Source organism: Crocodylus porosus, unplaced genomic scaffold, assembly GCF_001723895.1.
Source record: "Crocodylus porosus isolate Cpor-Errol unplaced genomic scaffold, CroPor_comp1, whole genome shotgun sequence".
Lineage (NCBI taxonomy): Eukaryota > Metazoa > Chordata > Crocodylia > Crocodylidae > Crocodylus > Crocodylus porosus.
The window spans coordinates 59,797,282-59,824,126 of NW_017728951.1; the positions used below are offsets into that span (position 1 = coordinate 59,797,282).

Below are 26,845 nucleotides of genomic sequence, written 5' to 3' on the forward strand. Positions count from 1 at the left end.
CAGGACCATGGTTGTCATGGGTGACTTCAATTACACAGACATCTCGGGGGAAGATCACTCAGCAAAATCTGAGCAGTCACAAAGCTTCCTATCATGCATGGTTGACCTCTACCTGACTTGAGAAGTCTACCGGCCAGCAAGAGGTAAAGCACTGCTCAACCTGGTACTGGCTACTGGTGATAACCTAATCGGTGACCTAGTGATCGATGGGAAGCTGGGTGACAGTGACCATGAGTTAATCACCTTCACCATCTGCCATAAAGACGGCAAGTCATTCAGCAACACTGAAGTCCTTGACTTCAGGAAAGCTGACTTTGACAAGCTCAGGAGGCTTGTCAGTGAGGCCCTAAGGGACCACGACCCCAGGGGGAAGGGAGTTCAGGAAGAGTGGTTGCACCTCAAGGAAGCAATCCTTGCCTTGATACACAAGCTAATTCTCTTCCATCTCGGTGGGAAGGCAGCACGAGGGCACAGCAGCCCCCCTCTCCAGGGATCTAGCAGACCTCTAGAGGCTAAAAAGAAACGCCTACAAAGGATGGAGGATGGGATTCACCTTGAAGGATAAATATTCTGCACTGGTCTGGTCTGGTCCTGCAGGGAGCAAACCAGGAAAACCAAGGCTGCAACTGAACTCCAACTAGCTTCAAACATCAAGGACAATAAAAACTCCTTTTTCAGATATGTGGGGAGCCAGAGGAAAAGCAAGGGCAACCTTGGACCCCTGCTAAACCAGATGGGACAACTGACGCCCAGGAAAAAGCCAAACTATTAAATGGATACTTTGCGTCGGTCTTTCATCAGTCCTATGGGATGCCCATGCCTTCTATGGGAAAGGGAGGTCTGGGTGAAGGAGATCCTCTGCCGTCCATCAATGCTAACCTCATGAAGGAGCACTTTGAGTGGCTGGATACCTTCAAGTCAGCTGGCTCTGACAATCTACACAATCTCAAGAAGCTGGCGAGCATCATAGCCCAGCCTCTGGCACAGATCTTTGAACTGGGCCAATTGTGCCCTTGGATCCACCATGATCCGCTGCCAGGGAAATTGGCTCTGTGCTTGGACCCAGAGGGTGGTAATTGAAGGAAGTCAATCGTCATGGTGCCCTGTCACCAGTGGGGTCCCCCAAGGCTCTGTCCTTGGACCCATGTTGTTCAAAATCTTCATTAATGATGTGGACATTGGAGTCAGAAGCGGACTGGCCAAATTCGCCTATGACACCAAACTTTGGGGCAAAGCATCCACAACTGAAGACAGGAGGGCAATCCAGGCTCACCTGGACAGGCTCAGCAAATGGGCAGACAAAAACCTGACGGTGTTTAACACTGAAAAATGCAAGGTTCTCCACCTTGAGAGGAAAAGTGTGCAGAATCCATATAGGCTTGGCGGTGTTATGCTGGCTAGCACTACGGAAGAAAGAGACTTAGATGAAAATGACTCTGCCATGCGATGCTGCATCTAGTAAAGCGACCAAAACACTGGCTTGCATCGATAGATGCTTCTCAAGCAAATCCTGGGACTTCATTGTCCCCTTGTACTTGGCGTTGGTAAGGCCGCAGCTGGAGTACTGCATCCAGTTTTGGGCCCCACAATTCAAAAAGGATGTGGAGAAGCTTGAGAGAGTCCAAAGAAGAGCCACGCACATGATCAGAGGTCAGGAAAACAGACCTTATGATAACAGGTTGAGCTCTATGAGGCCCTTTAGCCTGGAAGAGCACAGGCTCAGGGGTGATCTGATGGCCACCTGTAAGTTTAGCAGGGGTAACCACCTGGATCTAGGGGAACATTTGTTCACCAGAGCGCCGCAAGGGATGACGAGGTCCAATGGTTATAAACTACTGCAAAACCGTTTCAAGCTGGACATAAGGAAGAATTTCTTTACTGTCCAAGCCCCCAAGGTCTGGAATAGCCTGCCATTGGAGGTGGTTCAAGCACCTACTTTGAAAACCTTCAAGAGTAAATTGGATGCTTATCTTGCTGGGATCGTATGACCCCAGATGACTTCCTGCCCTTTGGGTGGGGGGCTGGACTCGATCTCCTGAGGTCCCTTCCAGTCCTAATGTCTGTGACTCTGAGATAGAAATGATACAAGAAAGTTTGGAGATGGACAATTTTAGGGAACAATTCAGAAGTCCTATTTGGACCCAAACGGCGTAATTTCTTTTTGTATCATTATTATTATTATCATTATTATTGAAACTCCCTAGAAAAGAGAACCTCCATCCTAGGAAGATTTTAAATCTGTGATAGGAAACAGGTGGGTACAGGCAGTGGGAGCATGGGTGGGGAAAAAAAAAAGTAGAAACAGGCAATAATTGTTATATTGGATCCTCATTTTCTTGAATCCTGCATCTCTGTCATTCCGTGCTACTTTTTTATTCTTTACTAAGGATTTACTTTGTTTTAAATACTTAAATGCTCATATCTAGCTGCAGTAGCCCACAGTTTTTCTTAATACATCATTACAGTCTTTCTAGTGTATTATTACAGCCAGTCAGTACACTCCTACAAGATAGAATTTACAGAAGTTACATAGAATGTGGCCTATACAAGCAGATAAGTTGCAAGAAATTTAAAATGACCCCTTGACTAATAGATTTTATACATTAAGCTTCTTTATATATTGATTTAACCCCTGTTTTTTCAGAATTTTCAATAAGTTATCATTAAAATTTTGGTTACAAAAAGAAAGGAAGGGAAGATGTGAGGGTTGCAAAATAAAAAAAAAGACTTGGTTGAATAGGGATAGAGTTAGTTTATCTAAGCTTAGGCAAAAGTTGAAGTAGGTTTATGAAACAGGGAAATAGCTTTGTACTGATATATTTGAGTGCAGCAAGAGCATTTACATGTTATGTTTCTGCACGAGGTTTTAAATTATACAATACTTGTTGATCACTGTAGTTTGTGCCACATATGATGGAAATAAAGTGTATAATATGAACATTTTGATGTTAATATTACACTCTACTCACTATTTTGTAAAATATATGATGATTTGACAAGATAGTGTCAAATCTGTATACTGGTAAGCTAGAGCAGTTGCTAGGACAAGAAGTAAAATATGCTAATGTAAGCTATTTCTGGGTCCGCTTTTTCTTTGTGTTCATGTTTACTCTATGACTTGTTTTAATTTTAAATTGAAATGAGAACATTTAACTGAGTCTAAAAGTATATTTTTGGTACTGTTTTAATGTATCATTAAGTCACTGTCCAAGTCAAGTACAGTATATACACTTGATCTGAGCCTTCAAGAGGCTGAGTTGAGCTCAAGAACAATCCCTACACTCTGGCAGGGAATGAGACTTTAGATGACATGCTGAGTGTCCCAGCACTCCAATCCTGTGTCCTCCTAGGTTAGGGGTTCTGCAGCCAGTCTGGTTTTTCTATACCTGAGTAAGTATTGGTGGAGATTTTGTTTATTTATAAACATGTTTTGTCTATTCCAATACCTAGCCATCCCCACTAGGGGTGTTTAGTAGGCATTATCCTCTTACGGTACTGCCCCACTTTTAAAGGCTTAAAATTTAAAGTATCCTGTGTGACAGAGACCCAGATATCTTTTCAGATAACAGTCCTGAATAGTTCAGGCAGTTCTGCCCATATCATTCAGTGTACACATGCAAATTTCTTTTCAAATGTCATGTTAAGGTTTTCTAGAGTTCTGAATAAGGATTTGTCTAAACTTGGAGTTAAAGTCATGTTAAGATGACATCTGTCAACTAATGTGTTTATGAAGTCCAGGGTAGACAAGACAGTGTCTTATTTAATACAAGCAGAACTAGTCAAACTGTAGTCTGGATACTGCTTAACTACTTGCTCTAACATACCCTTAAATCCTAATCTATATAAATTCTGCAAGATCCATCTTTCATCTGGGCCTATTTTATTGCCAAAGTGTTATATCTCTTTCTAAACCAAACCACCGAGAGGAAATGGACTGTAAAATCTTTTTATAAAGATAAAGGTTGTATTTAGCTCTCCTCCTTTTTATTGACCAAAATAAGCTATTCAGAAATGCTTACATTTAAATTTTATTCCAAGACTGAGAACAAAACGATCACAATTTCAGTCCAGGTGATTAAAAATATTAGCCAGTTTCTGCATTTAAGAAATATCTTATTTAATATTTTTTCATATGGTTAATGAGTCAGATTTAGTTATTTTTATTATATTTCACTATGTTGTTGTTAGGGTAATCTCCCAGTTATTTGAACACAATCTCCCTCCACGTTTCTGTCTACCACTAAAATAGTTTAGAGGGCACAAAAACAACTATCAGCGATATAAATATTATTTTAAATTATCAGTTTAACTTCCTCTAATTCTGTCAGTTAAATGGTTAATTGATGGCAGACAAGGTTCTTTGGGTAAATGTGGTATCTTTTATTACACCAGATAAATGGTTGGAAAAATTGTTCTTTGCACACTTTCAGGCACAAACACCCTTCTTTAGGCAATAGGGAGAGTCTGCTGGTGTTATGTGTTCTATGTGGTGGACTAGAAGCCAATATGCAAAGTGCAGGTCTGTGAAAATGCAAATATGTGGCAGTGAGCATCGGAGGAAATGGGAGACAATAGGTGTGAGACAGGTAGGTGTGGGGGGTGGAGGGGAGAATGTAGAACTAGTGATAGAATGTAGGTGGTAAAATGCAGACAGGTTACCTGGGGTATTAGACGTTAGGCAGGTTATAATGTGCCATAAATCCAATATCGATATTTAGTCCGTAATTTTTTTTATCAGGTAGATTTATGAGGTGAAGTTTGTGGGCTCATCTACAGAAGGCGTTTTGTAAATTCCCTTTGAGGATTAAAACTGAGAAATTGGAGAGAGAGTGGTTGTCTTGTGAGAAGTGTGCACCCACAGGTAATTGGATATTTTTGTCTTTGATGTATTTTCAGTGTGCTTTCATTCTGGTACACAGTTGTTGCTTGGTTTCTCCTACGTATTTTCCAATTGGGCATTTAGTGCACTGGAGGAGAGAGATTACATTTCTGGAAGAACAGATCTACGATTCAGGAATGGTGATGGTTCTGTTGTGGGGGTTAGTTGTTATGGGGGTGTTGGCAAATTTCAAATTTCTCGTCCCATCATGGTCCAGATCTGTTTGGTGTGCTTTGGTCCATAGGAAGTATGCTTCTGGTGATGAGGTTAGTAAGGTACAGTGCTTGTTTAAAGGCATTTCTGGAAAGATCTCTTTAAGAATTGGGTCATCTTTTGCTATGGGTTGCAATTGTTTGAGGATTTTCCATATAGGTTCCAAGGTTCATTACATGTCATAACGAAAGGCGCACTATTTATGGGGGTTTTCTTTTTTGTACTGCAGCAGTTTTTCACATGGTATCTGGGTGGCTCTTTCAAAAGTGTAATCTATGTCTCTGGAGGAGTATCCTTGTTGGGTGAAAGTCCTTTTGAGGTTTGCAAGGTGATGATCATGGACATTCTTCTCAGTGCAAATTTGGTGGTATCAGAGGGCTTGGCTGTATATTACAGTTTTTTTTTAGCATATTTAGGGTGATTACTGGTTCTGCGTAGATAAGCATGTTGGTCCATGGGTTTTTTGTATATGGCAGGTTGTATTTTACCATTCTGGGTATTGATCGTAATGTCTAAAAAGGAAATGTTGGTGTTGGAGTATTCAAGAGAGTCTGATGGAAAGGTGATGATTATTGAATTTATGATGCAAATCAGAGACTGCAGGTTTTCAGTCCAAATGATAAAGATGACATCTATATATCTTAGGTAAAAAATGGGTTGATGGTGCAATTCTTGAGGAATTCTTTTCCCAGCTGGGTAACCTCACTTAGACTGAAAATAGAATCTACTACCAGGTTTCTATATAGCCAGGACTGCTTTGGGTAACAGTATGTATTGTACTAGACAGGAAAGGGCAGGCTCCAAGAAACAGATAACCATTCTGTTTAGCAGATAAATGAAAGGTAGTTATTTTGAAACAAAACAAAACACAGTTTTTGGGGCTGGGGGCTGGGCAGGGACTTTGTGGTGACTGCAGCAGTTTTTCCATCCTATACTGTCCCACAAAAATTCTGTCAATTCTACCAACCTACCAATACAAAAATAAGGTAAATAAAATCAGTACTTATTTTTGTAAACAAAACAAACAAGAATAGTGCAACTTGGTTAACCTTGCCTTTACAACTGTTGTGCAATAAAACATTGGCTACTATTTCTTTCCATTTCTTTCATTTTTAGCCTAGCTTTGCACAGAAGATGGTCTCTGTCCTGTTGCATCAATTGTATTTGTTTCAGTACTCTGCTGTGTGATTTGTCCTGATTGTTCATGCATACTAATAAAGGGTTAATTCTAACCCTTAAATCAGAAGATCATAGCCGTATTGAATGTAGTCTGTTAGACCAACAGGACATTAGAAAGTATAGCAACAGTCTAGAGGCATAAAGATTAAAAGTACATGCACTTACTTTTAATGAGCAGATAATGAAAGAAGCTATGATGAAGACAAGGCCTGAGACATTTAAATTCATATGGAGGAAATGTCATAACGTTTTACTTATTTATTTATTTTTTTAATTAAGCAAGTTGCCACCTGTGATGGTCAAGGAAATTTGCAAGAGGAAAGGACCAACTGCCAGGTTGGCATAGACCTGAAGAAAAATGCATGGTGTTCAAAAGCTTGCATCCAAACCAAGCAGTTGGTCCAATAAAATGTATCACCCACAAAAATCCCTTCCCCTGAGTTTAAGTGTTTTTTTTCTATAAATCTGATAACATTTAGGCTTCCTTCTTCCCACCAAACACACTATTTCTCATGTTTTCCTGCTTTGTAATCCTGTGTATGTGGTTTGAGAGGTGTACTGATGCCTGACCCTTGAGTAAAAAACCTTGAAGTAATTGGTTCCATAATTAAGCAACAAGACATGCCCTAGCTCGTTTTGTGCTGAAATACTGCCTCACTTTGGCTGCTTCATTAGGTATGAGGTTGAGGAGTAACCCCCCAAGATGTTGTAGTATTCCAGCACAGCATGGGGCTTCCCATATCCTAATGTGATTATAGAAAGTTCTTAACAATATTACTTTAAAGGGAAAAATAAAATTGTAACATCTAATTTGAGCTTTTTAAATGGTATGGCAACTAAGCTGTTTCTAATTTTAGAATAACGTAAATCATTGTAATAGAAATTACAATAAATATAGCTCTATACTGATTGCAATTAATTGGCTCTCCTTTCTTCTTTTCAGATTTCCTTCTTCACCTTGGCCTAATCCTTCTCCCTCCAAATCTGGTCACTTTGACTGTCTTTTCGTTTTACTTTTATTCACCCTAGATTCTATTATCTGTTTCTTGTCTTAATTCAGCTTTGTTGTTGTTGTTAAAGAGCAGCTCTCTTTTCAACTTCATTTTCTTTGTCATTGGATCCAGAAATCCAGTCACCAGTACTTTTCTCTCCAGGTATTATAATATGCCCAGGTAATCTCTCTTGTAAATTTGCATAATATTTAACTATATTTCAGTTTATTTGTACAATACAAAACTTTTCTCTAACCTCTTGTATTGTGCCATGATATATTTGTGGTTGTTGATGGGAATTAAGATTTGGTTTCCTAATGCATTTATTATAATGAAATAATTATTTTTAGAAGTGAAGTTTACTCTGTTTTCTGTGTATTTTTTGTCACAAGACCACTTAGACAACTACCATACTTGAAGCAGCATTTGTGGACATTTATGATTCTTTATAAAAACTATCTAGCAGGGCCTACCTGGTGAAGGTTTGATAAACACTGAATCTCTTTAACAATTCGTATTTAATACTAATGATGCAGCATTGCTGCTTTCACATCACTGGTGACAGAAGCAGACTGATAGGAATTTATGCATTCTTAACTTGCTTTGTGCCAGATCAGCACAGATATTCTTCTAAGGATCCTCCTGGGGAGACAAAATAAGAAGGAAAGAAGAGAGAGGCAGAAGAAAGAGAAGCCTTTCACAATTTATTTGTCCCCCACAGTCATCAGGTTGGAGCTCTTCCCAAAGGCATCTTTATTACAAGTTCCTCCTTCTACTGTAATAAATGGATCTCTTTCCACTACAGTATTATAAGCAATAGGAAGCATCTACTTTGAAGACACTACTCACTCTCTGAACTCAAATTCAAAATCTCAGGCAAGTTTGAAGTTTCACAAAGTTCTATGCTTCTATGGCCAGACTACTAATGATATCTAAGATAACTGGTTTAAAATCAGTTCAGAAGTGACTGCTTTCTTTGCATATCAGGTGTCATGCCCTTGCACTTAGTTTTTAATTTAACAGTGTAACTCCACAAATATTAATCATGTCTGTCTAGGTACCTTATGAACTCTATCATGATAGATCAGGTGCTTCAAAGATGTCATGAGTTTATCCTCACAAATCCCTTCTGTGGTGGGGACTGATCATATTGTTATACTCCTGGGAGTGAGGGGGTGGTTTTTGTTTTGAGGATTTCTGTTAGTTTGTTGGGGGTGGTATTTGTTTTTTCTGTTTTTAACAGATTTTGGTTGTGGGCACAGCTTAAGTAATTTGCCTGGAGTTGCACGCAATCTGTGGCAGAGCCAGAATTGACCAAAATCTCTATAGTAACATTCCAGTGCCTGAACCAGTTTTCCTTTTTGGTAGTATTTTATTATATGTTGTGTTGCAAAGATCCAAGGGCTTATTAACGTAAAGCCCAGTACACACTACTAGAATATTGTTTGAGTATAAATTTGAATAAAACTAAGCTGTTTTTTTCTGTTTTATTCTTAAAATAGACTAGCTGTATTTGAAAAAGGGAGAACCCCAACACAAAAATGCTTCTAATACCCCCTGTTTTTCCATCTGGGGAAATCTCAGACTAGACAGTTCAGACATTCAGTTTCTCCAGGGAGAGTCCCTGCTCTCTCAGGAGAAACCACAAGTGTACAGAAGTTCATAGCTTTTCTCCCACAGTAAAAGTGGCCACTTGGAGAGGAAAATAATTAGGGAACAAACTGCGTGAAGTGGCTCTCCAGAAAATATATCTCAGGAGACCGAACTTCTGTTAGAGGTAGTCATTCTGCTTTGCTGCTTTTCTCTCGCTGTCCCTCAGTCCCAGCCAAGCAGAGATCAGAACATACCCCCTGAGTGCTTCAGGCTGGAAAAGCCCAGCACTGAAGCACTTAAGGGGCATGTTCTGCTCCTAGCTTTTTCCCTGCCTGAATCACACTGCAGCACCTGGGTGCCAGGAAGCATACAAGCATGTTTCCTGCCCAGCCAGATCTGGGATGGAGCACAGCACCAGGGGAAGGGAATGCTGGAGAAGTCGATATAGCACAAACACTTTCCCTAACAGTGGCAATCCCTGCCTACATTCACTTTGAAAAACAAAACAAAACCTGCAAAGCTGTCTGGGCTGCGTGCTCTAGGGACCTCTGGCAGCCCAGCATCCTCACTGCAGGCTTTTTGCTTCTCAACTTCTGTACAGGTTTGTTTTTCTCTCAGGAACACAGAACTGGAAGATTTGTACTGGATGATTTAAATGTATGAATGCAACCTAGGTCAGGGTATTGGGAACAGACAGAGCAAGCTTCTATGATCCCAAGTCTTGACTGTAGATATTTGCCCTGGCATACACAAACATTTAAACTGTCTTAGTGGATGATACCAGTGGCCTATAGACTTGGTTATTATGTCTACCAGATGCTTCAAAGAAAAGAACAAGAAAACTCATGATGAACAATTCTGGAATGAACCAACTTATAGGGAAGATTTTTCCTAACTGCAATTATAGCCAGTATAACCATCTGGATGTGGTCATCCATACAAATGACTAGGCCTAATATGAATCTTTCTTAGCTTTGGCACCAACCAGTCACATCCTGTTGTTCTTATTACTGCAAGGTACACATAAAATATGCATATAGGGGTTTGTTTGTTTGTTTTGGGGGTTGTTGTTTTTTAATGAGTTTGCCTTTGAATTTATTCCTCTTACTTTTTCTTTTTAATATTTTTAGAAAATAAATGAGATGCCCTTGTTCTTTCTTGTTCATTCATTATTGTATGGATTTATATAGTTTCATGGTTTTTATTTCTCTTCATAAGGAAGGATTTCCATACTGATAATCGGTTTTAGTCCAATCTCTTGAGAATGGATGGTTGTTTGCATTGGAGACCAACATCTGTGAGTGTGCAAATGTGTTTACTGACAACCATAGAAGGGCCTCAATCTTGGATGGATACACAATGGGTAGGCTGATGGCCTTTAAGTTAAAGGCTTGTAATGGTGGAGACAGGAAGTCTGGCAGCAATAAAGCAAATGAAAAATGAGTCCAGGTTTCCAAGCTGAGTAAACATGACTTATGTTTAGGACTCTGCCTGCAAATGCAATGAAACCTAGTGGAAGGGTATGCCCTTTGTCTGTGTCTGGTATTGATTGTTTGGGATAAGAAGTTCTACAGGACTAGAACGTCCCCAAGTGTACCTAACACCATCTCCTCTCCCCAAAAAGGGAGGAGATGGAGTAGTTTGTCTCATCTCAGTCTTTACTGGGATTTTCAGATAGCTGGAATATAGGCCTGTGCAAAGCGGCTAGTATTCTCTTCAGATTTAGATTCAGCCAATTCAGGGGACAGTGATTTCAATTTGGTGATTTCAATCACTGTCCCGAATCCATTCGGATGAATATCTAAATTGAACAGGCCCTATCCCCCCCTGCCTGTTCTCCCAGCCCCATCAATGGCTTACCTGCCTAGCCCCAGCATCCTGTCATTTAAAAAATAAAAAAGATCCACACTCACCAGCTCCTGCCAGGTCAGGGGAGGGGGCGATCCTTGCTGCCACTGCCCCGTGCTGTGTGGGGGGCTCTGCCAAGAGTCCCCAGAGGCTCTGATGGTCACCGCAGCAGCTGGTGAGTATAGGCATTTTTTTAAATTCTTTTTTTAAGTGCTGGGATACTGGGACCAGGTAGGGCAGCCATTCACGGGGCTGGGAGACCAGGCTGGGGTTGGGGGCACTCAGGGAGGTTAGGGAAGCAAGCAGGGAATGGGACCTGGTGGGGGTCCCCACCCATGGTTCCCTCCCTCCTCCTCCAGCCTTCCTGCCCACTACTTACTGGCCCAGAATCCGGGTCCAGCTCCCTGCAGCAGCAAGCAGGAACTGCCCAAATCAAATCCCAAAATCTCTCCGAATCTTTTCTGAATTGATTTTGGACCTGTTTATTAGTCTCTCAATTTAATTCAGATTCAGAGATTCAGCTGCCGAATCAGGCCATATCTCCTCCAGATCAAATTGGCAACTGAAACTTTGCACAGCCCTACTAGAATACCTTAACTTGTCTCCTGCACTTTTTAGCTGTAATTTTGTAGCATTTGCTAATGCTGTGATCAGCTTCTGTTAAAGTTGCTCCCACAGATGTTCATGGAAACAGTTTAAATATTATACAGGACTGCATACTCAGGCTTCCTACCTTCTAACTCAGCTCAAACACAAGACCTGGCCTCTCAGAACCACAGATGGTAGAGGGTGGAAAATATAAACAAAAAGGAGATAGTTACTATGCTAAGGATTGACGGGAGTGAGGATAGAGGTAGCCTATACCTACTTCAAGGAAAGAGTCCAACAAACTGAAGAATGTTACAAACCACTTCTTGAGATTATTCTTACATTCGTGAGACTGTAGCTTTCTAATATTTCATGTGATAAATCTAAATATGAAATAATATATGTATATACGTTTTGTGTATGTATGCAGTTCTACTATCCATAAATTCATTCATTCTTTGGGGAGAGAACTCCTGTTGATGTTAGACTAATCCTTTACATTCTGTTGGCAGGGAGAAAAATACTGTCCATTAAAATGGAACACATGGTGTCTTGGGGAAAATACTACTGCAGTTATAACGCTCAAGAAGCAAAATTCTTTCAAGCTTTGTAGATTTTAACTTCTTCAAGAATTAGAACCTCTGCTTCCATGCAGCTGACATGCTTTTCTCATAAATGTGTAGCAAAGACCATTTGCAAATTTCCAGCTGTTCAGCATCCAGCAATTCAGAACTCAAGCACCCTTTTTTCCCCTCATTCTAACTTTTTGAAGTATGATTCTTGTCATGGAAAATCCAGAATTAGCATTCTAACATCACATGCTTAACTTCAGTGTGCTATACTTGAAACACTCAACCTAAAATGTGACCATTTGCAGAATTCCCAGGACCAATGTTACCATACAGTAAGGTTCTTTGGAATAACCTTGTATCATGCCTGGTTTTAAGGGCACAAATTGTTACAGCCTGAATTCAGAAGCATGAGAAGTCCCTGTATGAATCATCAGGACTGTCTGCCACCTTAGAACAATTGGGCATTTCTTGTTCAGTAATTTTAAGATGACGTTTGAAGAACAAGAAATAAACCCTGTGGATTAGGGGTGTTGAAACCCTGGCCCACAAGCCAAATCTAACCTGCGCTGCTTTGTCATCTGACTCACTGAGCTCCCCACAGATCTGCATATCTGGCCACAGGAGAGTAGTGGCAACATTAATTGCTGCTCCCCTGTTGCCAAATTTCTGGATCCATGGAGAACCTGGCAGGCAGGATAGTGTGACCCTACAAGCTAAATCAAGCCTGGTCCAATCCCGGTGGCACAGGACCCAACCCCGTGTCCTGGCCCCACACCATTCACCCAGCCATGGGGCCAAAAGGTTGAGCACCACTGCTCTGAAACAAAAATTTTAAGGTATTTGGCTTCTAATTTGCCCCCAAGGATGTTCATGACACCATATCTTTTTTCTTTTTTAGAGCATTTTTTAAATAGATCAATGAATAGTCTAATTAATACTTACTAAGTTATACCCTCATTAATAATAACTTAAATTATATCATTTTAATGCTGTAAACCTTTTCCTTGGGAGGAGGAAGGAAAAAGAAGATGGGATAAAGTGTTTTCTGAGCAAAAACAATGTGAACAAATCAAAATGAGTTTAAAATCCAATTTCTGTTGAAGTCAATGGGAGTATTTTGCCACTAGGAAGATGAACAGTTACATCAGTATATACAAAAACATGACCTTTTTGTTGAAAATCTCATTTTTATCTGGATTTAATAAGACAGCTCCTATAGCCAAATTTTGTAAAGCACTGGCATTTTTTTCTTAAAGTGATAGAACTGTGGTTTTGTTTTAAATGGTTAATGTCAAATTTATGGGCATTATAATGGAATTATGCCAAGCTGTGCTCAGCACTTCTATATTTGAATGTGAAAATTTTATTATAAATGAGAAAAGTGATGGTAGTGCTTAGATGTCTCTGAGGCTAGCGACAGGACAGACATTCAAAAAGCCTGAGTCTGAATTGATTCAGTCTTTGCAGGTTAGTCTAAGCTGCCTATGTTGAACCAATTTGCAAGTGCACAGACATTCCCTCTGGAGTGAGGAAATGCAGGCACATGACTGCAGTGGCTTACGTTAGAAGACTGCAGGCGCTAGAGCAGTCTTCCCTTCCCTTCCATAATGCTGACCTGAGGCGGGGTATGGCCAGGCCCTAGCAGGACGCACTGATTAGGGAGGGGTTTAAAACCCCACCCTGGCTGTACAGTCCTAGGCTTTTCCCTGCCTGTTGCTGAAGGGGCGGAAATGTTACCCCTAGCTAGCACTCTGAGGCAAAGGGGAACAGGAGTGGGAGGACTGTTTGTGTGCATTTAATGCATCTGTTGATGATACTGAGCTTTGCAATCTTCCTCTTCCTGCTTTTTCATATTGTCTGCAGCAAACCTGACAGGCAAGGAAGTCAGCAGGGTGCTGATAACACAGTATTTAGCAGCCCATCAAGAAAACAAAAGCCTCTCTCATTAGTTCAAGTTCTTCTTAAAACAGCTTTTTCCAAGGAAGGAACAGAGGGATATTACTAGCTGACCTGTTGATTAGCTCTAAAAAGCCCTAAGTGGACACTGTCTTGTCTCCCTTTATTCTGTCTGCCTTTGCCCTGTCCCAGTGAAACTGGAAACACACACATGCAGATACCTCTCAGCATTACCTAGTATACCACATGCTGGCTAGGGTCTGTGGGGGTGGGGTTTGTGCTGTGGGAGGTAGAAGGGAGGAGGGGGATCTCTGCCTGAGCAGTGAGGGGGGTGGGGGGACAGGGGGAAGCCAGGCAGACCTTGCTGTGCCTGCCGTCTCTGTTGGAAGTGCCTCTATGTGAACAACACCTTCTTACTCACTAGATAAGCTTTTTTTGCCCTAGTCATATTTGCTGACATTAATTAAAGTTTGTATTCTTGTCAGCAGTGCGGAGTATCAAAGAGCACTTCAAAAGGGTGAATATAATCAAAAATACTCCTGTACATCATCAAGGAAATGTCTTACTGTGTTCAAATAACAATGCCAATAGGTCACACTTAAGCAAATATGGTGAAAGCAGCACAGTGTATCATTGAGCAAATAATTACAAGATACTGGACTGCAGAGATGTAATTGAGGGAAGAATGTTGTGAAGAGTGAGAAGAAAGTATCCCAGCTTGACTGTCAAATATCAAGCTGAGTTTTTGGGTTGGCAGAGAAACTCAGAATGCTAGATAAGGCAGTGGCCCAGGCACATACAGGAAGGCCTATAATGTTGTTTTCAGTCATTTTTCAGTATATAAAAAATTGCATTAGAGCAATACTAGTCTTTACAACTGCTGCATCATTAAGACCATGAGAAGGAAGAGTCATTTATGCTTACATTTGATGTTGCAAGGTAGCAAAAGACCAGGTAAGTTTCTTGACCCCCTTTCAGGCTTTCGCATTCTCACAGTGTCATAATCTGTATGGCAAATCCAGATGGTCTTTTGGAATTCTAATAATATTCTCCTTTTGCTACTTTTTACTTGTTCAAAACCATTGTTGCAAATCAATATGAAATACATACTTTGTCCACCAATCAGTAGTTGTACCTCTACTTATCTGTCTATCAATAATTCACTGTTTTGTTTTTATTCACTGATGCATCCAAGTCCCTTCCTCCCAGCTTGTAATTCATTGAGTATTTTTAATTGATGTTACCACTGTTCCTATTTTAATTGCAGTACACGTTAATGCCTCTACTTCAACATTTTCATTAATGATCTGGAAGTGAATATTACCATTAATGCATAACTTTTGGAGCAATTTGTAGAGAAACTAAATGGACATTTTTTGTTCAGTAATTCAGTATTATGGGGGATTTATTGGTTGTCATTTAATCTAAATTTCAGGTGCATATTTTAACCTCAAACGGTTAAAAAAAAAAATTGGAATTACATCAGTTGCACAACATTATTTCACATATGTAATGAAAAAGTAGAGTTGTGATTTTGGCTTAATAAAATTTGTCCTTTCCTAGTGGAAAGAATGATTATCAAAGCAGATGTTACTTGCTTACAACACATGTGAGCATTCTTATGCACTTAGAACTGTTGTGTCATTACAACCTTAACCTCCTTTTTCTCACAAACTTTTTTTGTAATCTTGAAAGGAATAAGCTTAACATGGTACTGAGTTTCATACTTGTCATTGGTAGCATAGGTGGGTTTTTCCTTGTTTTCAGAAAAAAAGTAAGAGTGTAATGCTTATTTTCCCCTAAAAATAAATAAATAGATAAAAGGAGTATTCAAGGCTGAAAGTTATCATTTAAACCCCCTTCCACCAATCTGATAAAACCAGAAAACCAGACAAATCTAGAAGGAATTTAAAAAGTGAAATTAATTTTTTCAACATCTGTTTTCACCCAGGTAAATGTTCATACATATTATAGGGCATATTGATAGTGTTTGTTATGGAGAGGAGAGACAGGCATGGGGCCAGAGCTGCAAATCCAGATCAGGATTTCAGATACCTGAACATTTAGAATTTTTGGAATTGGATCCACTTCTAGTTGTGTTATGGTAGTTCACATTTCTGGACACCAGATGGTGCTGCCATCTTATATAATATACAATTTCCAGTTAATTGAATCTTGGTTTACTTCCAAGTCCAAATTAAGTTCTGCAGGCAAAATCCTTCAATGTGCATTATGACCAAGTATGGACTTCAGGATTTAATCCCCGAAGTTTGTTAAATTGTCATTGTACCCTGTCTCATAATTTGTCATTGGTGTTATGTTTAATATGTACTTAAAATATCTTACGGTTAAAATGGTTCATATCCAGTACTTTATATCTGATTAGACAAACATTTAAGTAAAGTGATAAAATATGAGTTGTAAATACTACTTCAAAATGTAATGCCTCTAAGTGTAAAACCCAAGAGTGGCAGTTATTTTGCATATGTACAGATTGTCATTTAATATCACTACATGAGTAAAATTAAGTTGGAAAATTCTTTTAGGTAGAAGCAGCTTTTGATGTAAATCCTCATACTTAGAAGGCAGTTATAGGAACTGATGAAGAACAAGGTACCATGTGTTGGCTAGTCTCTATAGATTTGGTTCTGAGTCTTAGAAGCATAAGCTGGCATCAGAAGGGGTTGTTAGTTATTCTTCGTTAGACTTAATCCAGAGAAATCTTTTCATACAGGTTTGTTACATATATACACTGCACTATAGTGGATTACTTTGTGGATTCTTGCATTTCACTTTTTCTGATTTAAGCAAAATTACTTCTGAGATATCACAATTGAGGCACACAATACATTTAGTAATAACCCTATGGAAAAAACTGGTCGAGTGAATAAACTGAATAGTATGTGTCAGTAATTTAGCTGACTCCAGCAGGCATAGATTAGTATTGTAACTGATTTCTAAACTTTAATACATCCCTACTAGCTGTTTCTTAAAATAAATTATGAAAAGAATTTCTAATTTAAAGTACATTGTTCAAAGCATGTTAGTAAAATTTTGGTAATGTTTCCATGTCCTTTGCTTACTACTTGTTTTAATACGTTGTTTACTATTTTCTATTTCTATTTGTATAGATCCACATATTAAAGTCTCTGGAAGAAAAGAAAATGTTAAAGAAGCTAAAGAGAGGATCATGTCTGTCTTAGACACAAAAGTAAGAAGAAAGTTCTATTGTTCAGGTGTATATTTTTGTCACACAGGGTATATAGTAGCGTGCTGAAATTGTGAGGGGGTTGTCATTTTTATTGACATTTTACATTAAAATTTGTCAGTAAAAGTCTTTTTAAAAAGTCTCTGCACTGAAATGTGCCATAGGGATGAGATATACAAAGATGGTAAAGGTGATAGACCTGCTAGAATTTTGTTAATTTATTTTATGAAGGTTCAGGTGTTTAACTATCAATTCACTAGAAAGACATGTATACTACATTTAAAAATTACAAGATCAGCAGAAATAATCTGACCTCCATCAATTTAAAATTTAATCTAAATAGTCTTGCAAAAAAATAAAGATAATGGCTGCGTAATCATCACAGAACTGGAAACTTTCCCTATATTGTACTCAATAGGATCTCAGTGATATTGAATAACATTAACTTTTACAGTAGGTCAGCTTCTATACTGCCATGCAGCACATCTGAGAAGACATTTGTGAGATTTGAGGTGATGTCACTTCCTGAACGGTTTCCTGCTTTTTGTCTTTTACTCATCATAACTCCCAAATGGCTTGCTTTCAAAGCACCAATTATGTTTTGGTGTGGTGGTCTTGCCAGTGCCTGATGTTTCATACTTATTACATTATGGGCTTCGGTGGTTTAACTCTGTGTGGTCGTGAGAGATTACAAGCTGGCAGAAAACTAGAGGACAAGGTAAGGGGGGAGAGAGACCTATGAGATGTGCAGGGTTTAGGACGAATGGCCAGGGTCTTGTGGAAGCACCAAGAGGGTCCATATAATAGTCTGAAGGAAGGACCTTAAGATTATACCTCTGATTCTGTAAGATTGGAAGCACATGTCGCCTGACATCTCATTTATGCCACCATAAAAAAATTAATATGGTGGCACAAATTATGAGCAAATAATTGTCACTACCCTTTTTCAAGCCACATCAAAGGAAACTCGGGTAAAAGGCAAAAGGGAAGAATAAACTCTGCCACTTTATTGTGGCAGACATCTGTTGGATTTGTGATGAGTGAGTATGGCCAGCCTGAGCTGCTTGCATTCTCCAGCCAACCCAGGCAGTTGCTCCATGGGCTTGAAGGCTTTTGAAGCCCCTAGAGCACCTGCCCAGCTTTTTCTGCTTACAGAGAGGCATCCTAGGGATTCTTATGGCACCTCTCCAAAAGCAGAGAAGTCAGGGTTCCCCACTTAGCCAGACTCAGGCCTATGATTGTGAGGGGATGGGTCTTGCTGAGTTGGGAAAGCAGGGCTTTCTCCTCTCCGCCAGACTTGCTCCTGGGATTGTGAGGGACAGGAATTCTGTGCCATCTATTGACATTTAAAGTCTGTTGGGTAATCTTTAGATCAGTCATTCCTTTACTGTGTACTCTTTTGCATATGCTGTTCTATGGATTGTTATACACCGAAAAATCTTAAGTAAAATTAACTAAAAACATATCCTTATTGGCCTATTTTAAATGTTGTATAAAAAGTACCAAAAACCCTTTTCTTGTTTTAAAACCTTTTAAAGCTTCACTTTTGTTTTTTTTTAAATAATATTATTCTGTTTTCTAAATGTTGCTAAGCTTTTTTTTTTTCTTCTGAGACTTAAGGACTGGAGCCTACATGTAAGCATTTCTTATGTTCATCCAGACTGAAACTAAAATGAGTCATTTTTCCTTATTGACACAATGACCTTTTGATCCACAAAGTAGAGATCACCAGCTGGGATCTCTGCGGTAGAATATACTATTATATTAAACCACTCCTCCTAGTTAATAATATTCTATTGTGCACGTGGAGTTCAAAATTTTTTTTGCATTAAACTTCTATATATTTAATTTTAATGGGTACAATTAAATACTTCCCACAAAAAAGCATATAATAAGAATTCAAAAGGTATGATGTTAGAAAATTAACCGCTGTTTTTCCAATAGCGTGGAAGTTTGTTTAACCCCCCCGCCCAAAAAAAAACCAAACAAAATTCCTACCTTAAGTAAACTGAAAATGTCAAGTGGCAGCTTTCTCTGCCGTACTTCTCAGTCCCCTCATTTTGTCATTTGTGAGACTCATGGTGTAGGAACCTAATATGTTTATTTCCATATGATTTCCTCATGACAATATGGTCATGGTACTTGGTATGCTTCAGTTGATGTTAAGTCACTGATTAAATTAGATTTTCAGAATGCTTTACATAATTGTATAAATTCCATTTACTGAAGAACACTAATGCTCAGGGACTCCATTCTAAAAGAATCCAAAAATAATAGAGTCTTTGACTTTTAGAGTAACAGGGTCACTTTGAAGATGGATGTTTCACATACAGAACATTCTCATGTAATTGGTAAAGGTGGCAATAACATAAAAAAAGTAATGGAAGAAACAGGATGTCACATCCACTTTCCAGACTCAAATAGGAATAACCAAGCAGAAAAAAGCAATCAAGTAAGTGTTTCTTAATATTTTGTGTATATTATAAATGTATGTAATTCTATATAAATCAATTGGATCACATATATAGAATATGGAATGGATTACATAAATATAAAAGTATTACTATTTTTTTTCAAAATACTAAACATTTCTGGTGTGATATTTTCACTAAACATTGGATGTTTAGGGAAATATGTTGTTTATATAAAATTTAGTGTGGAAATTCTTGGTTTATTCCAAGTGAAACTAAAAATTTTTTCTTTTTTGAGGTTTTTCCCATGAAAATCTGCATCTCATAACAAATAACTTCTTGGAAATTTTTTTTATCAAAAATCTTTTGAATATTCTATGTAAAAGCTGTGGTAGAGAACCAGAACAAACAGTTTTGCTGGTGTTTTTATTTACTGATTTTTTTTTTTTTTTTTTAACGTGTGACAAATTTATTTGCCATCTAAATACCTAACAAAAATGAAATGCCGCATTACAGTATTTAGTATTATAGCATTTAAAAAGATAAATACTGATTATGATTTGAATTCATCAGTTTTTTTCTATGTCAATTTTAAGTTAAATATGTATTTTTCAGACTTTCATTATAACATTAATTTCTTCAAGTTCAGTAAAGCACCCAGGATGAACCAGGATTGAATGTATAAATAATAAATATAACATAATTTTATTATGTATAGAGTTCAACATTAAAATGTGCTCTCTTAGAACAGAAATTGTAGTGATAGTTCTGACTGGTTATGTTGGTATTTTGATAACAGGCTTCCAGGGGAGGGGTTCCTCCCAATTGCTTACTTTAAGCTTTCAGAACAAAAAATATCTAAAGAGAATGTAAACATTTGGAGGTTTTTTTCCTCAGATACTTCATAAGAACACTATACGTTACTTTATATGTTCTCAATTTCCAGGTGTCTATAGCAGGACCACCAGCTGGTGTGGAGTCTGCCAGACTTAGAATAAGGGTAACTATGTATTTTTAAGAAATAAAATGGCAAAGACACTGTAGAGGAAAACAGTTGAGAGAAAAACAATAGTTCTCTACTCTGTCTAGGATTGTCTAATTCTGTGCTGTGACTGATATGCAAATCATATTGCCAAGTCCAAAACTGCAAGAAAATGAGAAAAAAAATATTCATGGAGAAAATAATTTTTGTTTGCAATTTTGTAAGTGGTAGATTTCAAATAATAATCCAAAAATAAGCTTTAAAAATCTCAGACACTTTGTATATGATAGTAATATGTGAATAATATTTGTGGCCATATGGATTAAATGCACTGAATCCATATTAACGCACAAGCATATATTCACTCAGGGTTTGGTTTGTTTTTTTCCGAACCCACCAATAGAAAGGCTATATCTAACATGAGCTGTATAAATTAGTTATCATCTAGCAGTCTTTATGCTAAAAAATAACCATATTTACTTGCATACCACACAACCTCTTCCCCCCTCTTCCCAGCCCCCCCACCAAATGAGCCCTTCAAAATTGGGGTGCATATTTTAGGTGGGAAAGCTGGTCTTTACTGAAATAGAAGCAAGGTAGAACAGAACAAGCAGATGCTGTGACTCATGCCAGCCCAGATGGCTGCCATTTCTCTCCATGAATACAAACAGCAGAGCCAGAGTCCAGTATTAATTCTCTCACAGCCACAGATGAGCTTTTTGCTAAAGAACTAATGAGCTTGGTGAGGGAGAGTGAACTGCTGCATGCAGTCTGTAGTGTCTTGATGAAGTGTGTGGCAGGAAACAGCAATTTATAATTTACAGGAACTTATATAAAGAGCTACTTAAAGTAAAGAATAAGGGTGCATCAATAACGATTTTTTGGTCCAATACTGACGGCCAATTATTAATCAGCCATATGCAGCCTGGCAGCAGTGTCCAGCTGGTAAGTCTGTTATGGGGGAGGGGAGTGAGCGAAGGGACACGGGGGGATGGGCAGATCAAGGCCCCTGTGGTGTGGGAGGGAGTAGGTCTGGGACGGACAGGCACTGCACGGGCAGGGCACAGGGCTGCCACTGCGCACTGGGGCCTGAAGGCTGCACCAGCCTCTTCCTGGCAGGGGGGCTGGGCCCAGGCTGTGCTCAAGGCAAGCGGGGTGGAGTGAGCAATGGTGGTGGTGGGAGAAGGGCTATGGGAGAGCTACTGTGAATTATGGGGTGACTGTAGTACACCCCGTAGCCCCACCTCCTCTAGGGGTACACATATGGCAGGCACTGTGTCCCCGCCCCCCAGAGGAACCTCAGCTCTGTCCCACACCCTACCCCACCCTGGCTGGACAGCACCAGTGCCTGCCCCAGACCCACTCCCTCCCTCACCATGGGACCTTCGATCTGCCTTCCCCTCCCCCGCCCCACTTACTGTCCAGATGCTGGGCTGCATTCCTGGCTGTGTGCATGCTGTGGCTGCATTCATGCACACTGCATTTATCAGCAACATTATCAACCACCATTAGCCAAAAAAAAAACCACATCAACCATTAGCCAAAAAAAAACCCATTTCCAATAATGACAATTTTCCTTGTATTGGTACCAATACAATATGGACACTGCACCTCTAATAAAGAAGTAACAGTTTTGCATTGCCCTTGCAATGGCAGGTCTGGGGCCTAGCCTTGTTGCTATCCTGTCCTACCAGGAAGTTCCTCCTGCCTCACCCATACTGTTGTTTGGGCTACCACATCTTTTGGGATACTCTGTGTTTCCAGGACTTGCTCTGTCACGCAGTTGGCCATGACACTGGAAATATCTTCTTTTCCACTTTCTACCTTCCAAAACAAGGCGTGTGCCTTATTTGGAGGCATAAGTTATGCTGTACAAGAAAATAATATCTGCTAAAATCACCTTCCTCAGCAGACCTGCACAAAGTCCTTATGCAACACTGTTGTGAGATTTTCATGACTTAGGCAAGACTGACAATAATTGTGATTTAAAATGCAGCTGGAATAAATAATTTGGGCTCCAAAAGACCCAGATCTAGCTATTGCATTCTTCCTTCTGTTATCATTTTCCATTTTGATTTTGTATGTATTGCAAATAACTATGAATTAAATGGGGAATGTATACTCGTTTTAGATCAAATAACTTCTTATTAACACTTCTAACATTACTATATTTATATTAAGACTGCTTGATAGCTATGGTGGTTATGACAGAAAGAGTGACTTACAGACTGGTTTATAAGAAGCCATGGTCTCTGTAATTCCAGTGAGCTCCATATGAATAAGACTCTTGTATACATATTTACAAAGATACCTATATGTATAAGCAAGTATAGAAAAATAATTTGTATTTTTATACTTCTTAGTTGTAAAAAATACTTTCTTTTTGCCATTTGTGTGTTTAAAAAAAAAAAAAGTACGACTATGAAGCAATTACTATTTCTATTTTTATCAGGGTGAAGAACCAGTCTTGAAATATAGTCATATCTTGAATTTTTGTAAAGGAACTCTAAGGTATCTGTAGATAATCTAAATGTTATCAGAGCTGAGTAATAGGAAAATTCTGAATTTGTTTTGCATTGTAGCAGGATGTGTGATTATACTTTGCATAGTTGCTATGGTTTGTCTCAATCTCAATCTCATTCTAGGAGCTCCTTCCATTGGTACTGATGTTTGAATTGCCCATAGCTGGAATTCTCCAACCAATCCCAGATCCTAATTCTCCCACAATTCAGCATATATCACAGACTTACAACATTTCAGTTTCTTTTAAACAACGTTCTCGAATGTATGGTACTACTGTCATTGTCAGGGGGTCACAGAATAATACTAGTGCTGTAAAGGTAATACACTTATTAAGTATTATTCTCAATGTCTCAAATGTGTAAATAGCTTAAACAGTTTTTTTAAAGTAGGGGTGCTCAACCACTGGCTTACAAGCCAGATCTGGCCTGTGACCCTGTGTCATCCAGCACATGGTGCTCCCCATGGGTCTGGAAATTTGGCAGTGAGAGGGCAGTGGCACTGATCCCCCACCATCAAATTTACCTACCTAGGGAGATACCCAGTTCCTGTGAGCTGGATCAGGCCTCCAGTCCCAATGTGCAGGGCTGGGTGGTGATGGCACTGGGCCTTAGGGCCCAATCCTGGTGTGGACAGCAGGAGGGGGCGACATCAGGCCCACAGAACAAAATCCTAGCACACTGGGGTGAAAGGTGGTGGTGCCAGGTCCCTGTGGACTAATCCTGGGACACAGGGGTGGGAGGGGATGGTGCCTGTCAACTGGGACCCAGCACCAGCATGTTAGGGCAAAAAAGTCAGTGCCAGGCCTTTGGGGCCAAATCCCAGGGGACGGGGTGGTATTGGGCTGTCAGGACCCAATCCCAGCACCCCAGGACCTCAGCCTGGCACTTGGGACAGGAAGAGGGTGGTGCTTGACCCTAGGGCCTGCTCCTGTTGCTTTGGGGCAGGGAGGGGATAATGCTAGGCCCCAGAGCCCAATACTGGCATGGGGGCTCAATCTGGACTGCAGACCGGCCCTGCTGTACCCATCTGGCATGCAGGGCCAAAAGGGTAAGCACCACTGTGTTAAACAGTGTGTAGTTGCAATGCTGTCACTGATTAGTAAGGCTGCCTGTTACCACATGGTGATTTGAATATATTGATCTTAAAGGCTAATATTTTTGATAAAATAACATCTGTGTGTTTAAAGATTGATTTTTTTTTTGTTTGGTTGGTTTTTTTGGCTTTCACCCTAGTATGCCTTCATTTCAGTTTAACTTAATTAGGTGACTCAAATTCTCAACATGCTGGCAAATGGTTAATACCACAATCCAAAACAGAAAAACAATACTGGAGCAGTAGCCTCTTCCACCTATTGTAAAACATCTAGTAAGCAAACAGTGTAGCAAAAACAACACCAATTCATACAAACCTCAGCCCTTTCCATATATCAGGTCCAATATGTGGACTCCAAACATGGGCTGAGAGTCAACAAATTAGATCTGTTTTGGACAAAGGGAGAAAAAGAGCAAATTTTGACAGAGAAAGAAATGGCCTTTCATTGACTACATCCTGCCAACACTACCTTCTCTCATAAAGCCAAAGGAGCTGTCTTGAGCTCTTGTGCAGATGACTACTACAGCAGTAAGGTGGTCTCTAGTCAATTAGTATTTCATAGTCCAAGTCCTGAAATTAGTTCTGTTTGGGTAGTTCATATGGATTTCACTGTAGCTGCACAGGAGTACTGGATTGTAGTGTAGGATTGGGGGCAGGACATTAAGATCCTCATAACTGTCCCCTGTGAAACCAATTGCATATTGTACAACTCTTCATAAGATGGAGACTTGGAGGTAAAGTTGTTTCTGAATTATGAATCAGCTTAATTTTAAGCAATATGCATCTTTCAATTTTTCTTTTATGCAGAAAAATCGTTTATATTCTTCTGCGACTTACTTTCAGATTTAGATGTGTGGTGACTAAAACAAATGTATCCTGAGGAAACCTGCATTTGGGTGTGCTGTTTTGACAGTTTATCTGCAATGCATTTTCTCTTTCTTGTAGGAAGGAACAGCAATGCTTCTGGAACACCTGGCAGGCAGTTTGGCCTCTGCAATCCCAGTGAGCACACAGCTGGACATTGCAGCACAACATCATCTCTTTATGATGGGTAGAAATGGCAGTAACATCAAACATATCATGCAGAGAACTGGTGCTCAGATCCACTTCCCTGACCCCAGTAACCCACAAAAGAAATCCACTGTCTACCTCCAGGGCACTATTGAGTCTGTCTGTCTTGCCAGACAATATCTCATGGTAAATATTTCAGTAATTTCTGTATGAAAAGAACTAAAAGAAAGTATGCCCAGTTTGTCCGTAAAATGCAAATGACTTAATATACAATATTGATTCAGCTGACAGCTCTTCTTTTGAATGTATTGTGTAGAAGTTACTATGAATTGTAGTGCCTTAAATATTTTATTAATAAAAATGTCCTGTAGTGTCATGATAAAGTAGCCCTTGCTCAGTAAGAATACAAACATGCATAATTTAAATTGGGTTTAAAAATAAGTTACAAATATTCACACAGGCATTTTTGTTTCTTTCTTGGCCATTGATTCATCTTCCTTTTATTTGTATGTAGGATAAACAGTTAACTTTCTGAAGCTATTGATAGGGGTACCTGGCACAAGTTTCTGGGAAGCAAGTTTAAGTAGAAGTCATGTGGATGCAATTCATACAGAATACCCAAAGGGCATGTCTATGCATGTAATTAATGTGGGTGAATACACTCCAGCGCAGTTTGCATGTGCCCTGGGCACGGTGTTTGCACGTGTGCCTAGTACCACAACACATTGAGCAGGGTGGAGCACCTGCAGCTGACAGGGGGCCCTGTGGTTCAGCCTGCCAACCCAGGGCTTCTCCAACCCCGCTCAGTGTGCAACACAGGGGCTGGCTGGGGCACAAGGGTGCTTCAGTGGAGGGCAAGCCAACAAACAGCCCCTCACTGAAGCACTCTCATGCCCCAGCCAGCCCTGTCAGCATCTACACGTGTATTGTGGCTGAGTAAATAACTCTGGTGTAAGATGGTACTTGTACTACTCTGCTGTAAGATGGCAATATTATGCTATGATGGAGTTCATTAGTTTACTCCAGCCTAATAGCTCCACATGTGTAGAAAGTGACCTTTTACTGTAGAGCTAATTAGTCACCTCCACAGTAAACGTGTTATATAGACATGCCCAGAGGGTCCTACGTTCTTTTGTCTGTCCCTTTAACAAAACTAGCCTTGGTGGAGGAGTGCTTTTTTTAAAACCAATCCTGATTTGTATCCATTAGGCATTATTGTATTAATAACTATAACATTTGTAATGCATAAAGTCATGTCTCTTCATGGTGATAGTTAGCACTTAGAATAACTGAAACCTGAGTTTAATATCAGTGCTGATAGCAGATGTCTGCCAATTCCTAATAATTTTTTTTCACATGGCAACATGTGATCTGTTTTACCTCACTAAGAATTAATGGGTTGTGTGTTTTAAAAGGAAGCAACTGAGTGAAAACTTTCAACCGGTCATGTGGTAACAAACTCATAGCTACAGTTGGCTTAATATTTTTAAGTTTCATGGTTAGCTATGGCTGTCACTAATATATTGGTTATAAAGTTTTAACATTAAACCCTAATTGTGCACTAGATGAGATGACAAAGCTGAACATATATTTAGAAATGAAGCCAGAGAAAACTTAGTTTACTTGTATTTAATAAAAAGTTTGAAACTAAAGGAAATGTTTAACATGCAGGGTAAAAAAACTTTACGCTTTGCCACTGACCAGGTTAGATAAATTTCTTCATATATTCTTTTCAGTGGAATTCATTTTTATATTTCTGAGACTTGCATGTAGATTATGACCATCTTTAATGGTAACAGTCCCACACCTACCCGCACACTGATCTGCATCCCCCCAACATCTCTCCACCCCCACCCAC

The 26,845-nt window shown here is 39.5% G+C and overlaps 1 protein-coding gene across 1 annotated transcript in view; it reads left to right on the forward strand.

Annotated features, from left to right (window-relative positions):
- BICC1 (BicC family RNA binding protein 1) overlaps positions 1–26,845 on the forward strand; it is a 221,255-nt gene that overhangs the window by 159,295 nt on the left and 35,115 nt on the right. The window contains exons 5-9 of the mRNA XM_019555552.1: positions 16,892–16,971; positions 19,262–19,420; positions 20,326–20,379; positions 23,007–23,201; positions 24,922–25,173. Of these exons, the coding sequence (XP_019411097.1) occupies positions 16,892–16,971; positions 19,262–19,420; positions 20,326–20,379; positions 23,007–23,201; positions 24,922–25,173 (740 nt within the window). The remainder of the gene's footprint in view (positions 1–16,891; positions 16,972–19,261; positions 19,421–20,325; positions 20,380–23,006; positions 23,202–24,921; positions 25,174–26,845) is intronic.